At 29.6% G+C, this 22,194-nt stretch overlaps 2 protein-coding genes across 2 annotated transcripts; one reads left to right on the forward strand and one right to left on the reverse strand.

The window, feature by feature from the left end:
• Nucleotides 1-1,231: 1,231 nt before the first annotated feature.
• Nucleotides 1,232-8,307, reverse strand: LOTGIDRAFT_234041 (hypothetical protein). Its single transcript, XM_009061149.1, has 8 exons — nt 8,219-8,307; nt 6,679-6,768; nt 5,922-6,043; nt 5,019-5,132; nt 4,699-4,840; nt 4,292-4,408; nt 4,082-4,147; nt 1,232-3,685 (listed from the first exon to the last, which is right to left on the reverse strand). The coding sequence occupies exons 1-8, from the start codon at nt 8,219-8,221 to the stop codon at nt 3,518-3,520; spliced, it is 822 nt and encodes a 273-aa protein (XP_009059397.1). The 5' UTR covers nt 8,222-8,307; the 3' UTR covers nt 1,232-3,517.
• Nucleotides 8,308-10,086: 1,779 nt separating this feature from the next.
• Nucleotides 10,087-21,322, forward strand: LOTGIDRAFT_124219 (hypothetical protein; the record flags this gene model as incomplete). The annotated part of the gene is made up of 15 exons (XM_009061150.1): nt 10,087-10,243; nt 11,431-11,520; nt 11,746-11,796; nt 13,334-13,419; nt 13,640-13,841; nt 14,112-14,196; nt 15,899-16,040; nt 16,325-16,422; nt 16,583-16,719; nt 17,034-17,119; nt 17,939-18,026; nt 19,902-20,027; nt 20,419-20,498; nt 20,762-20,967; nt 21,235-21,322. Coding segments are annotated over 15 exons (1,722 nt in total), but the record flags the coding sequence as incomplete, so codon positions are not given.
• Nucleotides 21,323-22,194: the final 872 nt, after the last annotated feature.

Consider the following 22,194-nt stretch of genomic DNA (forward strand, 5'->3'; position numbering starts at 1 on the left):
GAAATAATTATTTCGTTTAAACGAAATAATATCACATATTTCGTTTAAAGGAAATATTATTTCGTTTAAAGGAAATAATAAATAAATATGATTACAATTGCGCCTTAGGGGCTCCGTACCTAACCACAAGAATTTTCAGATTAAAGTCAAAGCCTAACTTTGCTTTCTACTCTGTATGCCTTCATAATTCCGGGACTTTTTTTTAAGCTTGATTGAAGGGTGTCCATTGTATGGCAGTGTCCTCGTTGCCAGTATTCGTATTTATTGACAAGAGGCATTTTTGTGGTATATTCCATGTTTAGAAAACAAATTTATTTCATTGTATAGATTTAAGAGAAAAGAGAGAAGGTTTTCTATATTTTATATCTGAAATTGCTTTCAAAAGTGTTTTAAGATGATATGCCCATCTTCTAGATATTAATGAAAAAATTTGTTTGAAGTGTTAGTAATCAGGCCACGTATTTTTGAAACGATCTTAGCGCTACGATATCCTAGGTTCTTATCTTCTAACATTGATTCTAGGATACCATAGCACTAAGATCGTTTCGAGGATACGTGGCCAGGACTAGACAGAATATGATCTCATAGTTAAGGCAATTCAAGAAAAATAAATGAGAGATAAATGATAAAAATATAGTATTGATACAGACCACACTAAATGTCTCAGCAGGAAACTGTGTGTTACAAGATAAATTATTGATGTTGTCATACTTTAAAAACATATGTTTACTGATAAAGCCGCATCTATTACCTGCTTTATCATTTAGCTCACTTAATATTACACATATTCCTCTTGACTTTTACACTTTTCATTTTCTTGCTTTCATATTGGCCATAATAAATATACAAAGTGAGCAATATTAGCTTTATAGAACACAGTAATGATGCCAAGTTGGCAACCTCTTTAGACAGTGGTTTTCTGGGATCTCTGTTATTCATCTTATGTGTGGGCGTATAATGAGAGCTAAAAAGAAGCATTATGAGGGGCTGTCAAGAAAAAAATCAGTGTGTTGTGTGTTACAGACTGTGCACATAATGATTAATAGTCCAATAAGCAGCAGACTTTCTATTTCACTTCATTTTTTGTGTGGATGGATCAATTAAACAGGCCAGGGAATTTGATTGTCATCATTTCCGCTGATATGTGTTCAATGCTTTTGTAGATGGATTTTATTCTAAACAGTGCCATGAATAGGTAGGATTGAATTCCATGAAATTAAAAGAAAAACAATAATGATTAGCATAATATATTGAAATAAAACTTAATCTGATAATCATATACAGTAATATACAGGTTTTATTAATGGTTATCTTAATAATTACATTATCTTTATTATTTAATATCATACTACATGATCATTTTACTTCCATTGATAGTTACACTCATAATTAAATTTACTTCTCTATCTCAAAATCAGGTTTGTCATTAATCCCTTGACATTGACATCACAGGAGAAAAGGGACATAGCTCTACCATGGCATGGTATGTGAGTTTAATCATCGTCAATATCAAATCTTTGGTTGGGTTAAAATATAAACCTTGGAATTGCCATTCCTAAATAAGTTACTTTGTAACAGTTTGAATCATCGTAACAAATTTTGTATATACCTATCAAATCCACTACTGCAAATATCTTATTGCAAAATGTTAAAGCACAATTTCAAGTGAACTATATACTTTAGTATTATTTCATTACTGGCAATTGTGATTTAAAAATAAGTAATAAACAATTTTAAGCTCCTTTTATGATTCATTACAAATATTGATTTTATATATGATAACTGTTATTGTTCTAACTACAACAGAAGTGATATGAAAGGTTATTTACAAAGGATATTGTTTGTTTTGAGCAGGACAAGTATAACTACACAATCTTTAACATAACATTCATATCCTAACAAAGCAGTAATTTCATAAATATAGCTCATTATTAGAATAAACAAAAAGTTGTTCATAATCCACAATCTGGGGAAAAACTGAACCAAAATAATTTGACAGGGATTGACCTAATTTGAAACATGAACCAGATATGATTTATATATAAATCTATGATCTTCTCCTACTCTTTAGAGTCAGTAATCAACAAAACATACATCACTATGTTAATACATTCCCAATTCTTATGACACTTTTACATTTGAATAATCTGAAACAGCCAGACTCTTAATCTTTAACACAAGTTGAAGGGAAAATAAGCTCTCCCTACTCAAATACAATGACCAATGAAAGGTGTGTAGACATCATACAAAAGAGCTTAAATGTCTGCCTAACCTCTGCTTAAATCGTCCGGTTTAGACAATTAAGAGTTAACAATGAGTCAAAAATCTTATATGAATTTGTCGTATCTGTGGAATTTTACATATTGAAATACCATACTTACGACAAAACTGATCCTAATATTTTTTGAAAAATTGGGCTCAGAATATCACCACCCTCATAACAAATTTGAACACAAATAAAGACTCATGATATTTTGTACATAACCATAATAAAATACTGTGTGTTTTAATATCTAACATTCTCTACATAGAAACTAAATAAATAGAAGCCAAATCTAAAAGCAGACTTCATCCAAAGCAGAAGAAATACTATTCAAAGTCTATTTAGATGCACATGATTTACTTTGAAACCATCATTCAAGAACATTGTATCTTTATTTTCATCTATTAATGATAAAAAGTAACACAAAGCCAGATAAATAAATCCATTCTAGTAGGTTTTTTATCATCATTGTGATTGGTCTCATGGTTTTTCATGGTGTAAACGGCTTTACAATTTTAACAAAAGCACCAGGCCTTTTACGAAAAATAATATAATATACCAACAGCGCTAAGCAGAAAAATAGAAAACATTGCTCTGAAGGCAAATATGTACATATTAAATGACTTTTTTACAATTGATTAATAAAGACCATTGTTGAAATTACACGTTATTTATGTGCTACTGTGCTCGAAATGAATTTTTTCATAGAATGCTTTGGTTACTCTCTGCTGATTTGGAATAGATTGAAGAAGTGTAATAATGATTATAAATAAGTAGTGGACCCTAAAGATATCAAGTCTCGTATACGATATAATTGTTCACATGTTGGTTGCATTTGGTACGGTACATGAATACTATTTATATTTTAAGATGAATTGCAAAAATAATTTTATAAAGGTGCTTCCATTTCAACATATCATCAGCTTGAATTCTTTTAACCAGTTCCGAAAAGAATGTACTGAACATCCAGTCACACTTTACATTCTCATTTACTGTTTAAAAAAACTTAAGATTGAGTAACTAACGCTATGGAATGAAAGTACCTCTATATAGCACTGATATTGATCTATAACTACCTTTCTGGTTCTAATAACTTCAAATAATAATTCTTTATCCACACACAATTACTTTATATTTTGATCCTGATGCGTAGAAATCTCGTGAAGCCATTAGACAGTTCAAACCAGCAGGCTAGACAAATAATTGAAAAATAATTGGAATATAATACATCTTATCTTTAAAAATATTGTAGTGTCACTGGGCTTGGGATCTTTTTGCTAGGGCTGCAACTAAATCTTTCTGTAAAGCTGCCCCCTTTTTCTTCTCTTCTAGTGTATTAAATGAACGTAAACTATTCACAATGTCTTTTGTTTTTCCAAAATAAATTTCATTCAATACAGTGCGGTTTTTATTCTCCATTTCCTGCAAATAAAAAAAAAATCTGATGAAAAAGGATAAATGCTAATGAAATATCACTATCTTTATTAATATGACAATTAATTACATGGCGTGTTTGACACTTATTTATAAACACAACATGGGTCAGCAGCCAAAACAATTTATCAGAAAATTTGAAAAAAAATTTGACCCTCTCCATTTAACTGTAAGAATTGCACCAATGATTCCTTACTTTGTGAATGAAAAGGAAAAGGAAGCAAGATTGTGTTAAACTTTCAGAAGTGCAGAGTTTAAACCAAGGATACATAGCTTCTACTTTCATGGCTGAAGATGAGTGACAATGCCATGATGATTATATCAATGCCATACTAACCATTGCACTAATCATAAAAAGTACAAATATCAAGAAAAATAACGTACCTCTACCATTTTACCTATATTAACTATATGGGGTGAAGCTTCACTAACTGAAGCATCAGATTCTACCTGTAATAATAGTATATCAAATATTATGTCAATTCACTAAAAAATAATTCATTCTTCACTATAAATGTAACCAGTTGTCTATTTGATAACTGATCCATATTGTGTCAACTAACAAGAAAAATACAGCAGTAAATAACACCATACCTGTCTAGTTAAAGAGCCACCTAGATTCATGGTACCACTACCTTCTTTATTAGTTTGTAACCATAACATAATAGTTGATGTTAATTTATAATGGGCACTTTTACCACTAGATTTTTCCTAAGTCAATTAAAAATAATAAAATAAAAATTTAAGTGCTATATATATGTTTAATTCCAAAACTGTGAAAATATTTCTTCAAATCTACTAAATAACATTTCAACAAGATTGTCCAGGTACAATAAAATCATACATTGATCTAAAAGTAGTTGGTGTTTCACAATTTACAGCTGTGGCTTTTACTATGACTGCTATTCAAAATATTATTAGATATATATTCATTTACAGCAAAATATTTATTTCAAACAAGTGAACAATGGATCATATATAAGAAGGTCATAGAAACATACCTGTACTTCAATAACATGAATTGAGTCCCAACAACCTTTAATTTTCTTAGAGCCATCTCCAGCTTTTTTAATTAAAATGACCCCAGCAAACCCATGATCTAAATCCCATAAATAAACTGATGATACACCTCCTTCAAAATACCTGCAAACAAATATATATAGTTCAACTGGCCTTATTTGATACAACAGATGAAATTATATATAAAATTATATGAATTATACACATTGCAAGTTTTCTTAACACAATTTTAACCCTTTTATTTATATAATTTCTTGTCCATACAATAGATAGAACATTCCACAGGTCCTCTGATACTTACATTTCTCTATACTGGTCAAAGGCATTATTAGCTTCTACTTCTAAATTGCGAAGTCTATCTGAGGGCATTGCCCCATCTTCTAGAGGTGGATCATAACTATTACTCCATGGGGATCTGAAAAATTAGTATAACTCAGATAAATTATTCCCAAACCTCAACAATTCTGTACTTTTTAAAAACAGCTATGTCAAGAAACTTATCCATGTTTGATTTAATCTATCAAATAAAAACAAAATACATTTGAAAATTTGTTTCAAATGACCCTAGAGGATACTATATCACCAATTACAATTTTATTTTTCTTCAATATAAAATCTTATCTTCAAAAACAAAAAACCTATTTATTGTCATTTAGAAAACGTGTTATAATTTTTACAATAATTAATTCTTATCTAATATATCAAGTAATTAAATCTGTTAATATAAATAACTTGAGTGATATACTAAACAGGAAGTTATTAGAATTAATTAAATATTGAAATATAATATTTATATTTTGGAAGGGAGGAAATGGTAGATTATTTTCCTTATTGAATTGAGTCTATTCTTTGTTCTTGTACACAGCAGAGAAAATCATTTTCTTGTGTGTATTGACTTGTTTAAATAGAAAGTAAACACTATTTGACAAAATCCTTTAGTCAAACTAGCAAAATAGAAAGATATATAAGATGGTCCAGAAGAAAAACAATAATACTTTTTTATTTCAGAATTATTCACATGGAATTGAATCCAAGACCATAATATGTTGACTTCATAATTATAGCATTTAGTAAAAGGTTTCAGACTGATTTCTCTATAATTGAGAATCTTAAATATTATGGTCTTAGCTTTGATACTTAATGAATAATCCTGTGTGTTTTCTTCCAGACAACCCGAAATAGGTGTAAATAAAATTATACATACCTGTATGAATCACCATCTCTATTATAATCACATAATAAATAATCTTTTCCTACAGTTTTATCACGGGCTATTTTTAACGGCTGGTCAACACTGGATAATAAATCTTCACATAATGCTGGTACCTAATGTAGAAAGGACAATGTGTAAATTATCTTTGCTCACTTTGAAAGATTTTTTGTGTAAATCAAACCAATTTAAAAATTGCAAGCCATAAAACACAAAAATTACAAGCTCTTTCATTTTGCATTGTTTTAAAATCAGAAATCAATTATCTCGACAGTGAGTGAAACACACAATTTAAAATCAATATCAAGTTATGTTTCAAAATAATCACTTCTCTCCAACCATAATGTTGACGCTTTAAGAGATTGTAAAGAGAATTTCTAAACGTTTTATGTGTATTGCAGATACACAACTTTCAAACGTCTATGGGTCTATTGGCAGCTTTTGGGACAATGACATCATTTTCAGTAAAGCATTTCTATAACTACAGCAACCACAGATCAAATATCTGACAGAAAAATTGGAATGATGCAAACAGAAGCCTTACATGGCCCCAACACACATAAAAAGTTTAAACAATAACAATCCCTTTAATATTTTTTGTATTTATTGACATGTGAACTCAAAACAATAACTTAGGGTCTGAGACAGAAAATTTTCAATTATGAAGAGAAAGTAGTATGTACCGTACCAGTATTGTGTCTGGACCAGATTTTACGATTGAAACAAATAACTCTATATGAAATTAACCTACCAAATCAATGAGGTCACTAAGGTTTTTCTCTATTTGTTGAGGGGGTAATCTGCGCATTAAATCAAGTGCACAATCTAATTGTCTCTCCGTCTGAAACAAAACACACAAAAAACCTTTACTTAAAAGTTGAGAAGAACACATACAAATATTTCAGGAATATTTCAACAATACGCAGACAACAAGACTTTGAAGATTAAAAACATTATTCAATTTATATAAGCTTATGTTATTTTAATTAAAAATTGAAATATAAAAAAAAAAAATTTAACACTAGTCAGGAAATATATTTATTATATAAGCTTAGAATTCAAATCTTTTGGCCTTGGAGGATCAATTTAATGTACAGGGTAGTGTTTTTTTAAATGCCCTAAGTATGCAAGAAATGTCTATGTTCAGAGCAAAGATTCCTATTTCAGGTGACAAAACTATGACTGGCTTTGGAATGCAAAGTTGTTAAGGATACATTCAAAGTTTGTAATGATTGATGATAAGTGATACCAGTAACGAAAACATGGTAACTTTTCTTAAATTGATTATTTTTGTTTCTTTAAGAAAATAAACATCAATAGTTGCATTCAAGTTTAATACCAATTCTATGAAGCTAGTTAGAAGTTTCTATGCATATAGATTTATTTGATATGCATACAACCTAAGTTTACCCTCTGAATTTTGTAGAGTGTAATCAGCTTATTTGCAAACCATCATGTTTCCATAAGGATTAACTTGTCCAAGAATGTGTCAATGACATTGGTTCCATTCAGATGTACTGGTGTAGTAAAAATCTTAAGTAAATCAGAATTAATATAACTAAACCCTCTTTTTAATTTTTAACAAGCGGTCTCTGTCAGTCTAACTACATGTATGTAGGCATGTATTTACAGAGAAACACTTCATCACCTATGGACAACTATCACTTGAACATTTGCCCCCCCCCCCCCCTTTCCAACCCCTAGACAAATTGCTGAATGCAATATGTGAATATTCCAAATACATGCATAAAATGCATAACCCAATGCCTACTTTATATGATAAATTTATCATTAATGGGTCTTGAGTTTAACATACTTTGCCTCTGGCTCATTGATACAAGGTACAAAAGACTTGCAAATCAGTAAATGCAACTTCAAAATAAATTTCTCAGAATAACAAAACATAAATTTAAACTTCGGCCAATAGGCAATTCCATAATGATGAATCATTTTCATATAACATCATTTCTTCAAGTAGACCCAAACAACAAACTACACAACAGCTATATATGTTTGCATGACATTTTCTTAGTATTGATTGCAATATAAGATAACAGTAGATGTATGTATGAGTAAATGTATTATTCGGCGTACTACACAGATGACATATTTTGTTGACAGAGGTGTAGCAAGAGACACACCCACCCATTTGGCCATTCAATAACCCTGTCTTCCGGTTTCAAAACAATCCAAACTGGACACTTTTTTGACGCCGATGAGCCTCAACTTCATATAGACATAAAAGTTTTGAAATTTTCCTATTACGACAACAATGTTACACGTATTCTTACCATCGTGATTGCCTATTAATCTGCGTGTTGATCTGGAAAGCGAGTAAAGTTGATTATCTTGTCACACGGTTCGAGGAAAATGGCTACTCCAACATCCGGGCAATAAGGGAATCCCAGGTCATCAACAGCCAATCAAAATTCGTGAATTATTTACTTCCATTTTTGGAAGTAGAAAAATTTCATTTATGGTTGTCGCAAATGGATGAAAAAATAGTCTGAAAGTATTGTTTCATGAGCAGAAAGTTCAGTCTGAACATTTCACCTCAGATTAAAACCTTACATTTACAAAACTTACAAATATCGTCCTCATTTTTCTCATTGATGAGATTATGAATTTGGTCACGTGACTTCCGCCATAAAGTAAACATTTGCACTTGCAAGTCGTGCCTATCAATTAATGAATTAGGACAATTAGTCACCAAATACTTTATTAATTGGGTATTGTTTTGATTACCCTTACAGCCAAGGGAAGGTATGTTAGGATTAAATAATCCAAAATTGCATATCAGTCTTTACAAGCTGCTAATCAGGTCTATATTGTATACATTCTTGTCATATTTTTCATGTAAAATAAATCTTTTTGGGATTCCCCTGTGCCTGTGGCTTTGCATTGCTGTAACTAGTGTAACCTCAGCTGTTCTTTTGACTTTTTTTTAAATATTAGATTAGGATCCATTGAAAGACAAACTAAATTTTTTACTCTTTGAATGTGCCTTTTTGATGACATAACTTTTTTCATTTCAAGTTACACATTGTCATGACATCAGTTGATGAATAATCAAATAAAAGCCTTGCTTCCTTGCATTAATTTAATGGATAGGATATTATTTTGTCAGTTGTCATTGCATTCATGTAATTGGAAAATTTGATTGCAATTAAACTGATTAATTTGACTAGATTAAAATGGACTTGATACGAATTAACAGTTCCATTGAAATAAACACTTTTTAAAAGTGTCACACAGAAACAAATTTTACAGTAAATTACCCTTTATAAAAACAAATGTCAACATGACAGAATGCATCCAATTAAAGCATCTGCAATTTGATGAAAAATTCAAAAATCACTTTGAAGCCAAAATAATGCAGATATCATCCTTTGGGGAAATCTCTCTTATAAGCTAATTATATTTAGCCTAAGCTTATTTTTCTAGTGTCTTTGTTTTGTTAATAGATATGATATTTTTCAGACTATAAGCTTCAACTATGCCTACACAAGAGCCAGCTGACAATACTGGTATTAGAATTAAAGTAGGATTTAATGGGTGTGTATATATTAATGTTTTGAAGGAGCTAGTCATAAAATATTATAATAATGATGAATATTTGCTTTCTGAGCTGATTCATGGATCTAATTTACACATATCCATAGGTTTCTTCAGCATAAAACTATGACATTCATTTTTTTTTTATGAACAACTGAATAACAACAGAATTAGTGATGTTATCATCAGCATCATCTGCTTTTGAAAGATTTTATTTAATAGTAGACAAACGGGATATCATATGTTTCATACTGAAAAGTAATGCATATAGCAGCTTCAACATGATTAATGAGATGTGGTAGTTTCATTTATTCTTCAATCTTTCAATAAATTATATATATTTTTTTTAAAACTACCTTGTATATATGCTATATATCATACCAGAAGGCCCATAAATGAACAATTACTTTGTATTCATCAATTGAATATGGAGAATCCAAAAGATGATCAATTATGGTCAGACACATATTTCCATAATATTTTACCTTATACAGGTAAATATTGTTCCATGAACCATTGGTTAGTCAAATACCATACATTTTAAAAATCTTTGAGGAAATTTAAATGTTATAGTTAGTTTTACCAATACCAATATTAGAAAGTACTAAGAATCAAAATTTACCAATTTGATTATTTCAGTGATATTCTTGTTACAAGTATTGGTACAGATATAAGTTATGGTAAATTTTGCACAGAAATAAAAGATATTTGTAAATTTGATGAGCTGCAACCATTCACTGTGAAGTGGCTTGATGAGGAAGGTAAGATGAAATTACTTCCATTGCAGTACTGAGACTTAGACTGAGATATAATTTATGGTTATTGTGCTGTGGTTGGAAAGTAGCTGGTTTATTATAGTGACATCATACTACTTACAATTTTTAAGCTTATTTTATGGATAACAGACTGGATTCTCACTTTTCATGACAAGTCATATGTGAAATATTTAGTGTGGATTAGTTAACCGATTTCGGGTAGTATTTCACGGGTTACCGGATCTGATTTGAGATATTCGGTTAACCGTCAATTTTATAAGAAGTAAAAAGAAAGCAATTTTGACAGAAAATTCGTCACTGTATGAGTCTTTAAGCTGTTTTCTTTAGTAAATAAACATCTTTATTGATTGAATAATTGAGATTAATGAATCAAGATAGGGTATCAATTATCAAAACACTTACGAGTTGCAAGAATTGTGGCCAAGATTATCAAGCCTCTTTTTTGATATAAGTTGAACTAATTACTCGTTCTGGATAATCTCGTCACATGGTCTTAGTTTGTCGACAGCCGCCGTGTGCACTGTTATGTTAATCAGGTTAAACAAATAAGCACTGTAATCATTATCAGACGTTCGGCATGCGCCACGGTTCGTTGAATCTTGTTATTATTTTTATTGTATTGCGGAAATGTAACACAGTGTTTTTAAAGCATGTTCTAGTGTTTTAATGAGTTTTGTTATTATTTTTATTGTATTGAGGAAATGTAACACAGTGTTTTTAAAGCATGTTCTAGTGTTTTAATGAGGTTTGTTATTATTTTTATTATTTCAATCCGGTACGAGTTGCTTAGGATGAAAACAGTTATAAAGATCGTATTACTTTTTATTAACTCTCCTCTAATTGGCTGTTTGTTTCTTCTTGCCTGTCAATCGGCTTCAAGCTTATTAATATTCATGAGCACGGATTCATTGAGACAATAGTTTTATTCCAGTTGTGGAACCAGTACACTGATTCACAGCGACTAAAATGAGATACACTCATTACACTGACCCCACAACTGGTATAAAAACCTTTGGTCTGTTAGAACCTGTAGCGCCAGTCCGTCTGAACTCTGTCAGGCCCGCTCGTAATCTTACATTGAAGTAGACGCTTCCCAGTGTACATATATCTAGCCAAGGTTAGCTGCAGAAATATTATTTTTTCTACTCGAAATCATTTTTTGTATGTTTCAGGAGATCCATGTACATTGTCATCGCAGATAGAGTTAGATGAAGCTATTAGATTGTATGAAGTCAATAAAGATTCAGAAATCACTATTCATGGTATGTGTTATCATTTTGTGTATATTATGATTTATACTTTTATTTGAATATTTGAGTCAAAGTAAGAATTAAAGAGAACAAGTGTTTTGTGGGGGTGCTTATTAGTGACCATGTTTGGTCTGTATATAATTAATCAGTGTGACATTTTGTAGAGAATCTGTCCAATTTTGAAAAAGTCATTTCAAATCTGATGTTATTTTCAAGAAATATTTAATTATTTTTCAGTTTTCCCTAATGTACCTGAAAGACCTGGAATGCCATGTGTTGGAGAAGACAGTAAGTATAAAATACATTTGATTATATTAAGTGTCTTAAAATTAGGGGAATATGTCTGTGTATTAATTGAATTCAAGAATGATATATTGTCTTATGGCACTGCTCATACAAAAAATGAAAATCTGGAATGATCTATGGGTTATTAGAAAGTTCAAGCAATTTATAGTTTATTATCGAAATGTCAATCCCTTTTTTTATTTTTTATTTTCTTTTCGATTCTTCCACACCTTTTCAAGCAAAGGCTGCAACAGCTGCAGCAACATTTCTACATTTGTAGACCTTCTGTAGTGGCAACGTTGTTAATGAATTTAATTGGAACATTTTTGCAAAACCAGAAGTTTCTACAGCTCAACATGTGCAAAAAGTGAATAATCGGCTCTAAAAGTCTGAAATCTGCATGTTATTTCTGACATGATAGCAGTTTAAAAGAACCAAAAATCATACATTTGTCGCACACATTTTTTGGCCGAATTGTTAGCTTTTTGTCTGATTAATCTAAAAAATTTTGAGCAAAGAAGGTATCCGAAAACAGTCAAATTCGCAACTTTGGACTGCTCTAGCACATGACCTAATTAACCTAGAGGGTTAATTTTTTCGGTTTTCTAATGTGCCTCTCATGCACTTTTCATTGATATTTAACAATCGTTTTTTTGAAGCAAAGTTGAAATTCTTGCACAATTACCTCATGATTTGGCCAGTTTGTGTTAACAGCTCAGTTGTTTCGTCTTTATAGTTCCAAAAAAGAAACGGGTTTTAAAATTTCCATATTTTCAATTTTCGATTTTGACCTTTATTTACGTTTATTGACCTATATCTTTTGACGTGTATGATGCAGAAGCTTTAAATTTGGAACACAACATAACATTCAGAATATCAATTAAGTCATGCCAAAAAAATGAGGTGGGAGTGGCACATCCGGGTTAAATTACTCATTATTGATTTTTTCGGCCAGGGGCATAACTCGAAAAGTCCACATCTGTTCAAAACGAAACTTTGCATACAATTACTTCATCTTTTGAGCCACTTTGTCTTAGAAGTTCGATTTCTTCAGCTGAATAGTTCAAAAAAAGGAACATGTTTTGAAAATTCAAAATTTTCAATTATTGACCTTGACCTTATTTGACCTTGACTTTTGTACGATCGAAGGTCATTGACATTGGCTATCTATTTATACTTTTATATTTGCTGTCCTATCTCAACTTCCGGTTTTATATTCATATATATACTCAAATTTTGATAACTTGTATCTCGTAACCTTGACTTTTGTTGACTGTCTCCTTTTCAATGCCAAAGGTCATTGGCCTTGGCTATCTTCTGATACTTTCATTTGTGAGGTCTGTCTACTTCCGGTATAACAATCTTCCAAAGAATTAAAACTTCTCAACTTTAAACTGTTCTTGCGCGTGACGTAATTATCGTAGAAGTTTGATTTTTTTCAGAGTCTTTTGTAATTTGCTACATTTGCAAAGTCCCACTCTGTGCCACGTGTGGCTCTAGTATCTACTTATTATAGCATTATATTGTGAACTTATTTCAGGAAATATGTACAGAAGGGGAGCCAGAAGATGGAGAAAATTATATAGAGTCAATGGACATTTATTTCAACCGAAACGATTTTCAAGGGTATGCTCTTACTATTAAAATCATGAAATGCTAAATCGTAAGAAAGTACCAAAATATATATCAGCAACAATATGATGTTTTTAATGTTAACCATTTTGGAAACATTATATATTAATGATTATCTTAAAAACATAAAGTAAAGTCCAGTAGATTCTTGTGATGGTAACATGGATTTAATGTATTGATATAAAATATTGTACTGTAAAATTTTGTATTTCAGAAAGCATTTTGTCAGTTATGTACAGATCGTATTTGGGGTCTAGGTAGACAAGGTTTTAAATGTATACAGTGTAAATTATTAGTACATAAACGCTGTCATAAACAGATACACACACCTTGTGGTAAACACCCTGAAAACACTGAAAACTTCCCACCTATTAGAGAAGGAGGATTATCACAAACAAATGGAGAGTCAAAACCAGGTAAGTTAAGAAGAAAATTTTGAAATTTAGATTGTTATCCGTCAAAAACAGTAAAATAATAATAAGGATAATAAGGATTTTTTAGTTGTCTTAAAAGGCGTAGATCCTAATTTGTTTTTCCTACCATAGGCTTATCTCACATTTGAGTTATAAAAAAATATATCTTCCTATTTATCATAAGTTCTATTATATAGACCAAAGAAAGGTGGGTTTTCCATTCAATTTGCATAAAACTTAGATTTTATTGATTTTATTTATATTTATTTACAGTTAGTAGACCATCTCAAGTTGTATATGATAAAAGTCAAGAGGTAAAATATTGTTTTACTATCAGATTTATTTGTAATCAATTTCAGTGTTGGCAATATCACAAATATTTGAAATATAAATATATTACTCCAGTAAGGGCTGACTTGACTTCTAAGAATTTTAATATGAAAACTAGATTGATTGTGTGGAATGTATCTTATGGAGATGATGTAAATTCAATCTCTATTGTTATTTGATAGTAAATGATATCAATTTATACGATAGGAAGCATTAATAGAGGATAATAGTGATGGAGAGGTATAGATATATATATTTATTATTCAATCTGATCAAACATACAGGATTCTTATATTTTCACAACTTGTATCATGGACTATTCCATTTTAAAGCAGTGTTTCTGATTATTTGATTTATTTTTAATTTTTTTTCTAAACACTGTTTAAACCTAGAAGGTATATGTCAGAAAAGATTTGAAAGAAAATATCTAGAGCTGTATTTGTTCAGATTGGTATTATATTATTGGTGTTGTTGCATTTTTATTTTCTATTTAGTCTTATTTTTTGGTGGGTTCTTGTGTATGAACTTTTAAAATAGGATTCCATGTTTATATATCTAAGACTTATTTTCATTCATATTTTTACAAATTTTTTTACTATGATGTTATTCAATCCTATTCATAAATGAATCAAAATATGATCAGGGTTAATTTTGTGTCCCTTAATATGTCAGAAAAGTTCTTTGCATGTTCAATTTGGCATGACAATAAGATTACAATTAAGATAAAAATATGTAAAGCAAACTCTTGTATAGCAATGATGTAATGGCTTGAAGCATTTTAGATCAAATTTGAACAATGAAATATTTCTCCAATTGTCTGCATATAAGTTGACATTTACAGCATGTATAGTTTAGTTAATTTATTAATTTTATAAAGACTGAGAAATTCTTATTCTCTTCAGATATCTTATTTAATTTGTTCAATTCAATTTAGTCAAGGTCTGCTTTTGGTGTTGTATTTGGTTTGAATACTATAAGTTTAGTCCAATCAAAAATTTGGGCACAGCTGAACACATACAGATGACCAATTTATCTTTTTTTTTTTTGAGATAAGATGAATTGTAATGGACTTTCTATTTACAAGACAGTACAATTCTAATTGGGCATTTTGTGCACAAATTTGTCTTTTTGACTATACTAAATTATCAGTGTAATTTTATAAGAAATATACCATAGAAATAAAATGACGTTAAAAATTTATTTATTTATTAGATCACAATTATTTAAAAAATTTCTGTTTCATATGTACAATTTCAACTCTTAATTAATAACCATTTTTTTTTTTTTTCAGGTCATACCTATTGAGGTAAGCATTTATATCTAAAAATCATTATTTATTCCATAGAGCTTTGATTTGAAATGACCAAACTTATAACTTTGTTTGTTCAGTGAGTTCAGGTGGTTACAAAGCTTGATGTCAGAGGTTCTATTGTTTAGTTTGTGATAGAACCTTTGGATTTCCACTTTTGTTGTGTTAGTCCACAATGCAGGTCAGTCATGCAACAACTGAAAAACTGTGTCCCTGGCCTGGCAAAATGTCATTGTACACCAAGCTTGTCTTCATTAGCCCATTGAAGAACAGAGAAGTACTCCATTTTTCTCAACTCTGAAAATCTACATCGCAAATATTAAGAAATAATGTATTAAGTAGTTAAGTACATGTGTTGTGTAATATCTCTATATTAATAATGATGATGTTATATGTTTATATAGACAACTGGTGATGAGAGACAGATATCTTTAGATGATTTTGAAATGTTACGTGTTATTGGCAGAGGAAGTTATGCCAAAGTACTACAGGTAGAACATAAGAAAACCAAGAGAATCTATGCTATGAAAGTCATCAAAAAAGAGTTAGTTAATGATGATGAGGTTTGTGTTGATTTATTGTGATAGTATTTATTGTGGTAGTATTTATTGTGACATTGATATTTGGAAAATATTTTTTTGATTTTTCAATATACAAATTGAAGAGTTGGGACACTATCTTCAAAGTTTGATAGCTGACTATTTTTTGCCACAAAGAACCTTTTGACGGCACAATTTAACTGAGGTTCATTTTGCTCAATAGGATATAATTTACAATATATCCATAGGTAATGGATAAGTGATGAAACTAGTGACTTAATTTTTAACATGTTATCTGTTTTCAATAGGATATAGATTGGGTACAAACAGAGAAACATGTATTTGAAACAGCTACAAATTATCCTTTCCTTGTTGGTTTACATTCCTGTTTTATGACTGCTAGCAGGTAGGTGTAAAAATCACCACTAAAACTAAATCACTAAGCCTTTCATTTTAATATTTGACAATATTTACCCATAGTAATTGCCACTCTCTGTCCTGCTTGTCATGAGACAGGGTTTGATAATTTTCGGATGCTTTTTTTACTTAGTTCTGTTTATTTTCAGATTATTTTTCGTGATAGAATTTGTCAATGGTGGTGATTTGATGTTTCACATGCAGAGACAAAGAAGGCTTCCAGAAGAACATGCTAGATTTTATGCTGCTGAAATCTGTCTTGCATTAAATTTCTTACACGAAAGAGGTATTAACTATGTAAAAATAATAAAAAATTCTTTCTATCTGGAGCAAAAGGTATTTCTGCTATTCAAATTATTGAATCAATACAGATAGGTCTTCGTAGCTTTGTTGAATATTTTGATCTCTTAAGTGTTGAAAAATATCTATCCCATGTTTGTAATTTTCTGTGCTTCAATGTCTAGATTGTAGTTCTTTGACAGGTTTTATTATCTCATTTTTGAGAAATTGTCATTTATAAGAACATATAATTGTGTTTTGAGATTTATACTATACTCGGTTGATCATTGTTATTCTGATTGTTTGATTGTGTTATTACAGGTATTGTGTATCGTGATTTAAAATTAGATAATGTCTTATTAGATTCGGAAGGTCATATTAAACTCACTGATTATGGAATGTGTAAGGTAGGTACACTTTTGTTTTACTCCTATGGTATGGAAAAGACAGCCACAATAAGTGATTTATTTTCAAATGATCTGAAAAAAAAAAACCTTAGTGGAAATTGATTGATGTTTGTGTTTTTACATCAATTTATGCCATAATGCACTGGTACTGTTTTCCTATTTGTTTAGTTAAATTCAGTATTTTACTAGTAAAAGCGCAATTTATTTATGAAACTAAATTGGAATAAATGAAATGTATTTTTTAACAGCTGAACCAATCATTCATATTAAAGCATCACCATACACCTTTATCAGTTCATGAAAAAATATCATTATTTATTGCTTTAAATACACTCATTATGCCTCAACAAATAATGATTATTATTCATGCAGTATTTTATCATTTTAATAATTAATGATTTTAAAGTAGTATTATTCTTGCTATTAATGATTTATTGAAATTATTAGATGAATATTGTTATAACACTAAGAGTATTGCTTCTTCAAATTTTCTTTATAAACAATAACAAACTTTAGAAAAGTATTTTTCTGATTTATGTGATAACCATTGCATTTTTGAGATTTTTTAATTTTTAACTTATTTTTAATCTATTAGTGATAATAACCCTTTAATATTGAAAAAACAAATCTCTGAAGCATTTATAAATCTTTTTAACATGTTCCAATGTTTTCCGAAAATCTAAAAAGTTTTGAAATTTGTTCACTGTTAGATATAAATAGCTTGTATTATCTGAGATTTTAGCTCAACACCATGATGAATATTATTCATGCATCATCTGCCTTATAACCCATACAATATTTTATCATATCACACTATAGGAAGGACTTGGTAATGGAGAAACAACTGGTACATTTTGTGGTACCCCCAACTATATTGCCCCTGAGATACTGCGTGGTGAAGATTATGGTATGTCAAGAAAGGATAACTCTGCATGCCTTATAATTAGTTAGAATTTTATTTTGGTGCTAGTTGCGTTGGAAAATTTTCTCTAAAGGACTGGAAAAAGAAGAGCATTAAAGATGGGTTCCCTTATTTTTATTTATAAAAATGAAAATGCTAATAAATATATGAATAGAAAGTAGAGGTATTCTAATGACTTTGAAAAACACCAGTTTGTCTCATATGTCCATAATTAATTCATAATTAGCTAAATTAGAAGAGAATTACCAACAGAATTCCAAAGAGTGACCGATCAATAAAGGTCAAAAGGTCTTTTTTTGTTTATCCAGACTGTACATACATGAGCATTTCTGATTGGTTAAAACTCTTAATTATATACAATAAGAACATAAAGATATGATTAAGAATATATGATAATTCATTAAAAACACCAATTTGTCAAATAGTTTGCTTAATTTGACACTAAAAAAATCAGGAAACCCATCTTTATAAAGATAGATTAAGTTGACTATGTTAAAGATATTTTTGAAAAAAAAACAAACAAACACATAAATTATGAAATAAAATTTTTGGTCTGGTAAGTTTTTCTATAATAAGTATTTTGTCAGTTCAGAGAAAATTTTTAGTACTTTTTCATTTTCTAACATTTGCATGGCCTACTAACTTTTTAGTTTCAGGTATTTAGTTTCAGTTTCACAATTCACTATTTGCTGGCACTAGTCCATCACAAGAATAACACATTTCTCTTTCTCATAATCGTCATAATCATGATCATCATTATCATGGATCATAATCATGGATCATCCTCATCACGATCACAAGTGAGTGAGTACACAGTAGATGATGGGTTTGTTTTTTATTTCTGTTTATATAGGAAGGTCTATTTGAGGGTGATAAGACAAATACATTCTGTGGTACACCAAACTATATAGCTCCAGAAGTACTGCGTGGAGAAGATTATGGTACCTTAGAATAGAAATGAATAATCTTTCATAAAATAATATTGCTTAAAATGCAAACAAAATTAAAGTTATTACTGTTCTTAATTCCTTGCTTTTAGTTTAAACACTATTTTTAACTTTTTTTTATTTTATGAAAGATTATGTAGTTGACAGAACAAATTTATATATATTTATATATAGTAGAATACATGTAGTATGTCAATTGAATTGCTTGTTGGTATAATGGGACTTATTTATTTATTTTTAGATAAAATGTTTCTATTATTTAAAATAGGCTTATTGAGAGAATTATTAGATATCCACCTTTGAACATGAAAGAAACTACCTATATGTTTGCTATCTATATTGCCAAGTGAAAAGTTTGTTGTTTTAACATATATTAAGCCATTAGCATTAAAATTTGTTAAGTATCTGCTTCTTAGGATCAAATTCAATGAAATGATCATGCTGATGCTCTTGAATTACCATTGTGTTGCTAAATATACTCAAACATTCACACTTTAATAAATACAAATTTCATTTTATAAAAAAATAGACATAAACATTATAACAAAAATCTGGCAAATTACATTTCCATTTTTTCTGTGATATTGCTTTTGAAATTAATTAAAATTAAATTGCAATTTGGTATTTTTTAATTCCTGATATTTTAAGTCTACATTATAATTATTGAAAGGTTACAATAAGTCAATTTTATTAAAGTTTTAATGTTTTATATGAAAGTTTAATGTTTGTTGTATACTTCTTGTTCTGCAATTGATCAGTTGATGTCTAGTGATGACCAAAAATGTTTGAGAATAATATTCAATGAATCCTGTATAACCCTGATATGGATAAAAACACAAATGATTATACTGTGAGAATAATATATACTGTTATACCTTGATAATCCAATAATAGTTGTGAGTATGTTTTGTAGATTTTAGTGTTGATTGGTGGGCATTAGGTGTATTAATGTTTGAAATGTTGGCTGGTAGATCACCGTTTGATGTGGTAGGAAATGCTGATAATCCTGATCAAAATACAGAAGACTACTTATTTCAGAGTAAGTATTCTATGATATTGAGTTACATGTAATTTTCTACTGAAATATACAAAATTTTCATAGAACTTTTATGTATCTGACTATTCTTTGATTCAATATTTAGTTTATTTAGAATATAACTATCTGATTTTGTCAACTGATCCCATTCTAAGACGTACACACTATCAGTTATTTTTCCATTTCACGGTTAGTTGATTGTGAATACTGCTCATATTATTTTACAGCATTTTATACAGGTAGAATTTTCAATAAGAGCTCATGTTTTTCTGACCAAACATGACCTGTTCTTGATTAAAAATCTATTACCAAAAGGCTTATTGTGGTTAAGTTTTCCTTACTTATGTAAGCAAAGCAAGAAAGCAAATTAACATTTATTATTATTTCATTACAGTAATCTTAGAGAAGACTATCAGAATACCAAGGTCTTTATCAGTGAAAGCTGCCTCAATACTTAAAGGATTCCTTAACAAGGTAAACACATATCAAAATTCTTTCTGTCCCATTTTGATAGAATGTTTAACAAATGGAACATTTCGTGCATCATATTCTAGATCAGACTTCATTCATTACTTGAATGTTTTGACTATACTAATGGTGTGTCATCAAATTAACAGGACCATTGGTCATATACATGTAGATATGACTGATGGATTAAGCCTTTGCTTGATCATCCAGAATCTTTAGTGTACCTTTTCATGTCTGTTTTTTATTTTCCTTCTCTTGTATTTTTATAGAATCCAGTAGAGAGATTAGGTTGTCATCCTGGTACTGGGTTTGAAGATATTAAATCTCACTCATTCTATAGATCTATCAACTGGGAACTTTTATCACAGAAACAAATAGCACCACCATATAAACCTACTATACGTAATGATAGAGATCTAGAACATTTCGATCCTGCTTTTACTAATGAACCAGTTGTTTTAACTCCAGATGATCCGTAAGTTCATTTTATTAGTCAACATAAAAGTAGTGGCAACTTGAATTTTTGGGGGTAATGTGGTGCTCTGTAATCTAGCATTTTTTGACTTATTATAATTTAGTGTATGTTGTTGGAACTGAACCAACTGCTAGTTGTTTTAATCATCTGAATTGTTTCTGTCATTGTGTACCCACTTTGTCACCTCAATATTGTTTAGAAAAGTAAAATCTAAAATTTGTCTTCATTGCATTTACTAAATGTTGGTCATCTAATTTTATTTTACAGCAAAGTAATTGATAAAATAGACCAGTCAGAATTTGAAGGGTTTGAGTATGTGAATCCTTTATTGATGTCGATGGAAGATTGTGTGTAACAAACAGTTTTCTTTATTGAGTTTTCCCAAAACAGTTCCAGAACATTCAGGTTTAATTGGGCACCTGTTTGCTAGTATATTGAAGATGTCACAACAAAAATGGAAACCGGTACTTTTAAAAAAATGACAGTGTATATTATATAATTACTTGATGTTTATTGTAAACATGTGTTGTGAGCTTTTCCTATGAATACAAGTGCTTGTGGTGTGATATATCAGTGTAAGAATTTCATAAAGTAAGAAATGTAATTTGTATTTCAGAAATTTCATGAAGGCCAAATATTTTGTTACCCTATATTGTCAAATTGTTTATTTCTATTTAACATTCCCTAGAATAGAATTCCTGCTGGATTCCATGATTTTAAGTTGATATTTCTAACAAATAATAAGTTGTAGAATTGATTAGAAAATGATATTATATTTTGCATCATTTGTCTTGTATATTAAGAATCAGTATAATCACATATTTTGTGTTGGGCTTTTGATATGCATTTTGCAAGTATACACCAGTAAGACTATATTACCTTGATGTCAAATATAAATCACCAAGAAGTCTATTTCAATTTGGGATGACTTATTGTATATATATATAAAACATTTATTATCTTTTAGCATGTTTATGAACATCCAGATTTGGATCTTTCTTGTGATTTTAACCAAGTATTTTTGCCTTTATTACGAATCTCTTAATATTATACGTAATATCTTTAAAAGTTTTATATATTGTATTGATGTGTAAAATTACTTTAGAAAGAAATAGACAAATAGACCTCAGTTTCTTAATTTAATCAATTTGTGAAAGTTCCAATTCTGTTAACTTACTTAAAGGATTCTTAAGTTATTGGCTTGAACTAATGGTAACTGTGTATTCT

This window comes from Lottia gigantea (genome assembly GCF_000327385.1).
Source record: "Lottia gigantea unplaced genomic scaffold LOTGIsca_46, whole genome shotgun sequence".
NCBI lineage: Eukaryota > Metazoa > Mollusca > Gastropoda > Lottiidae > Lottia > Lottia gigantea.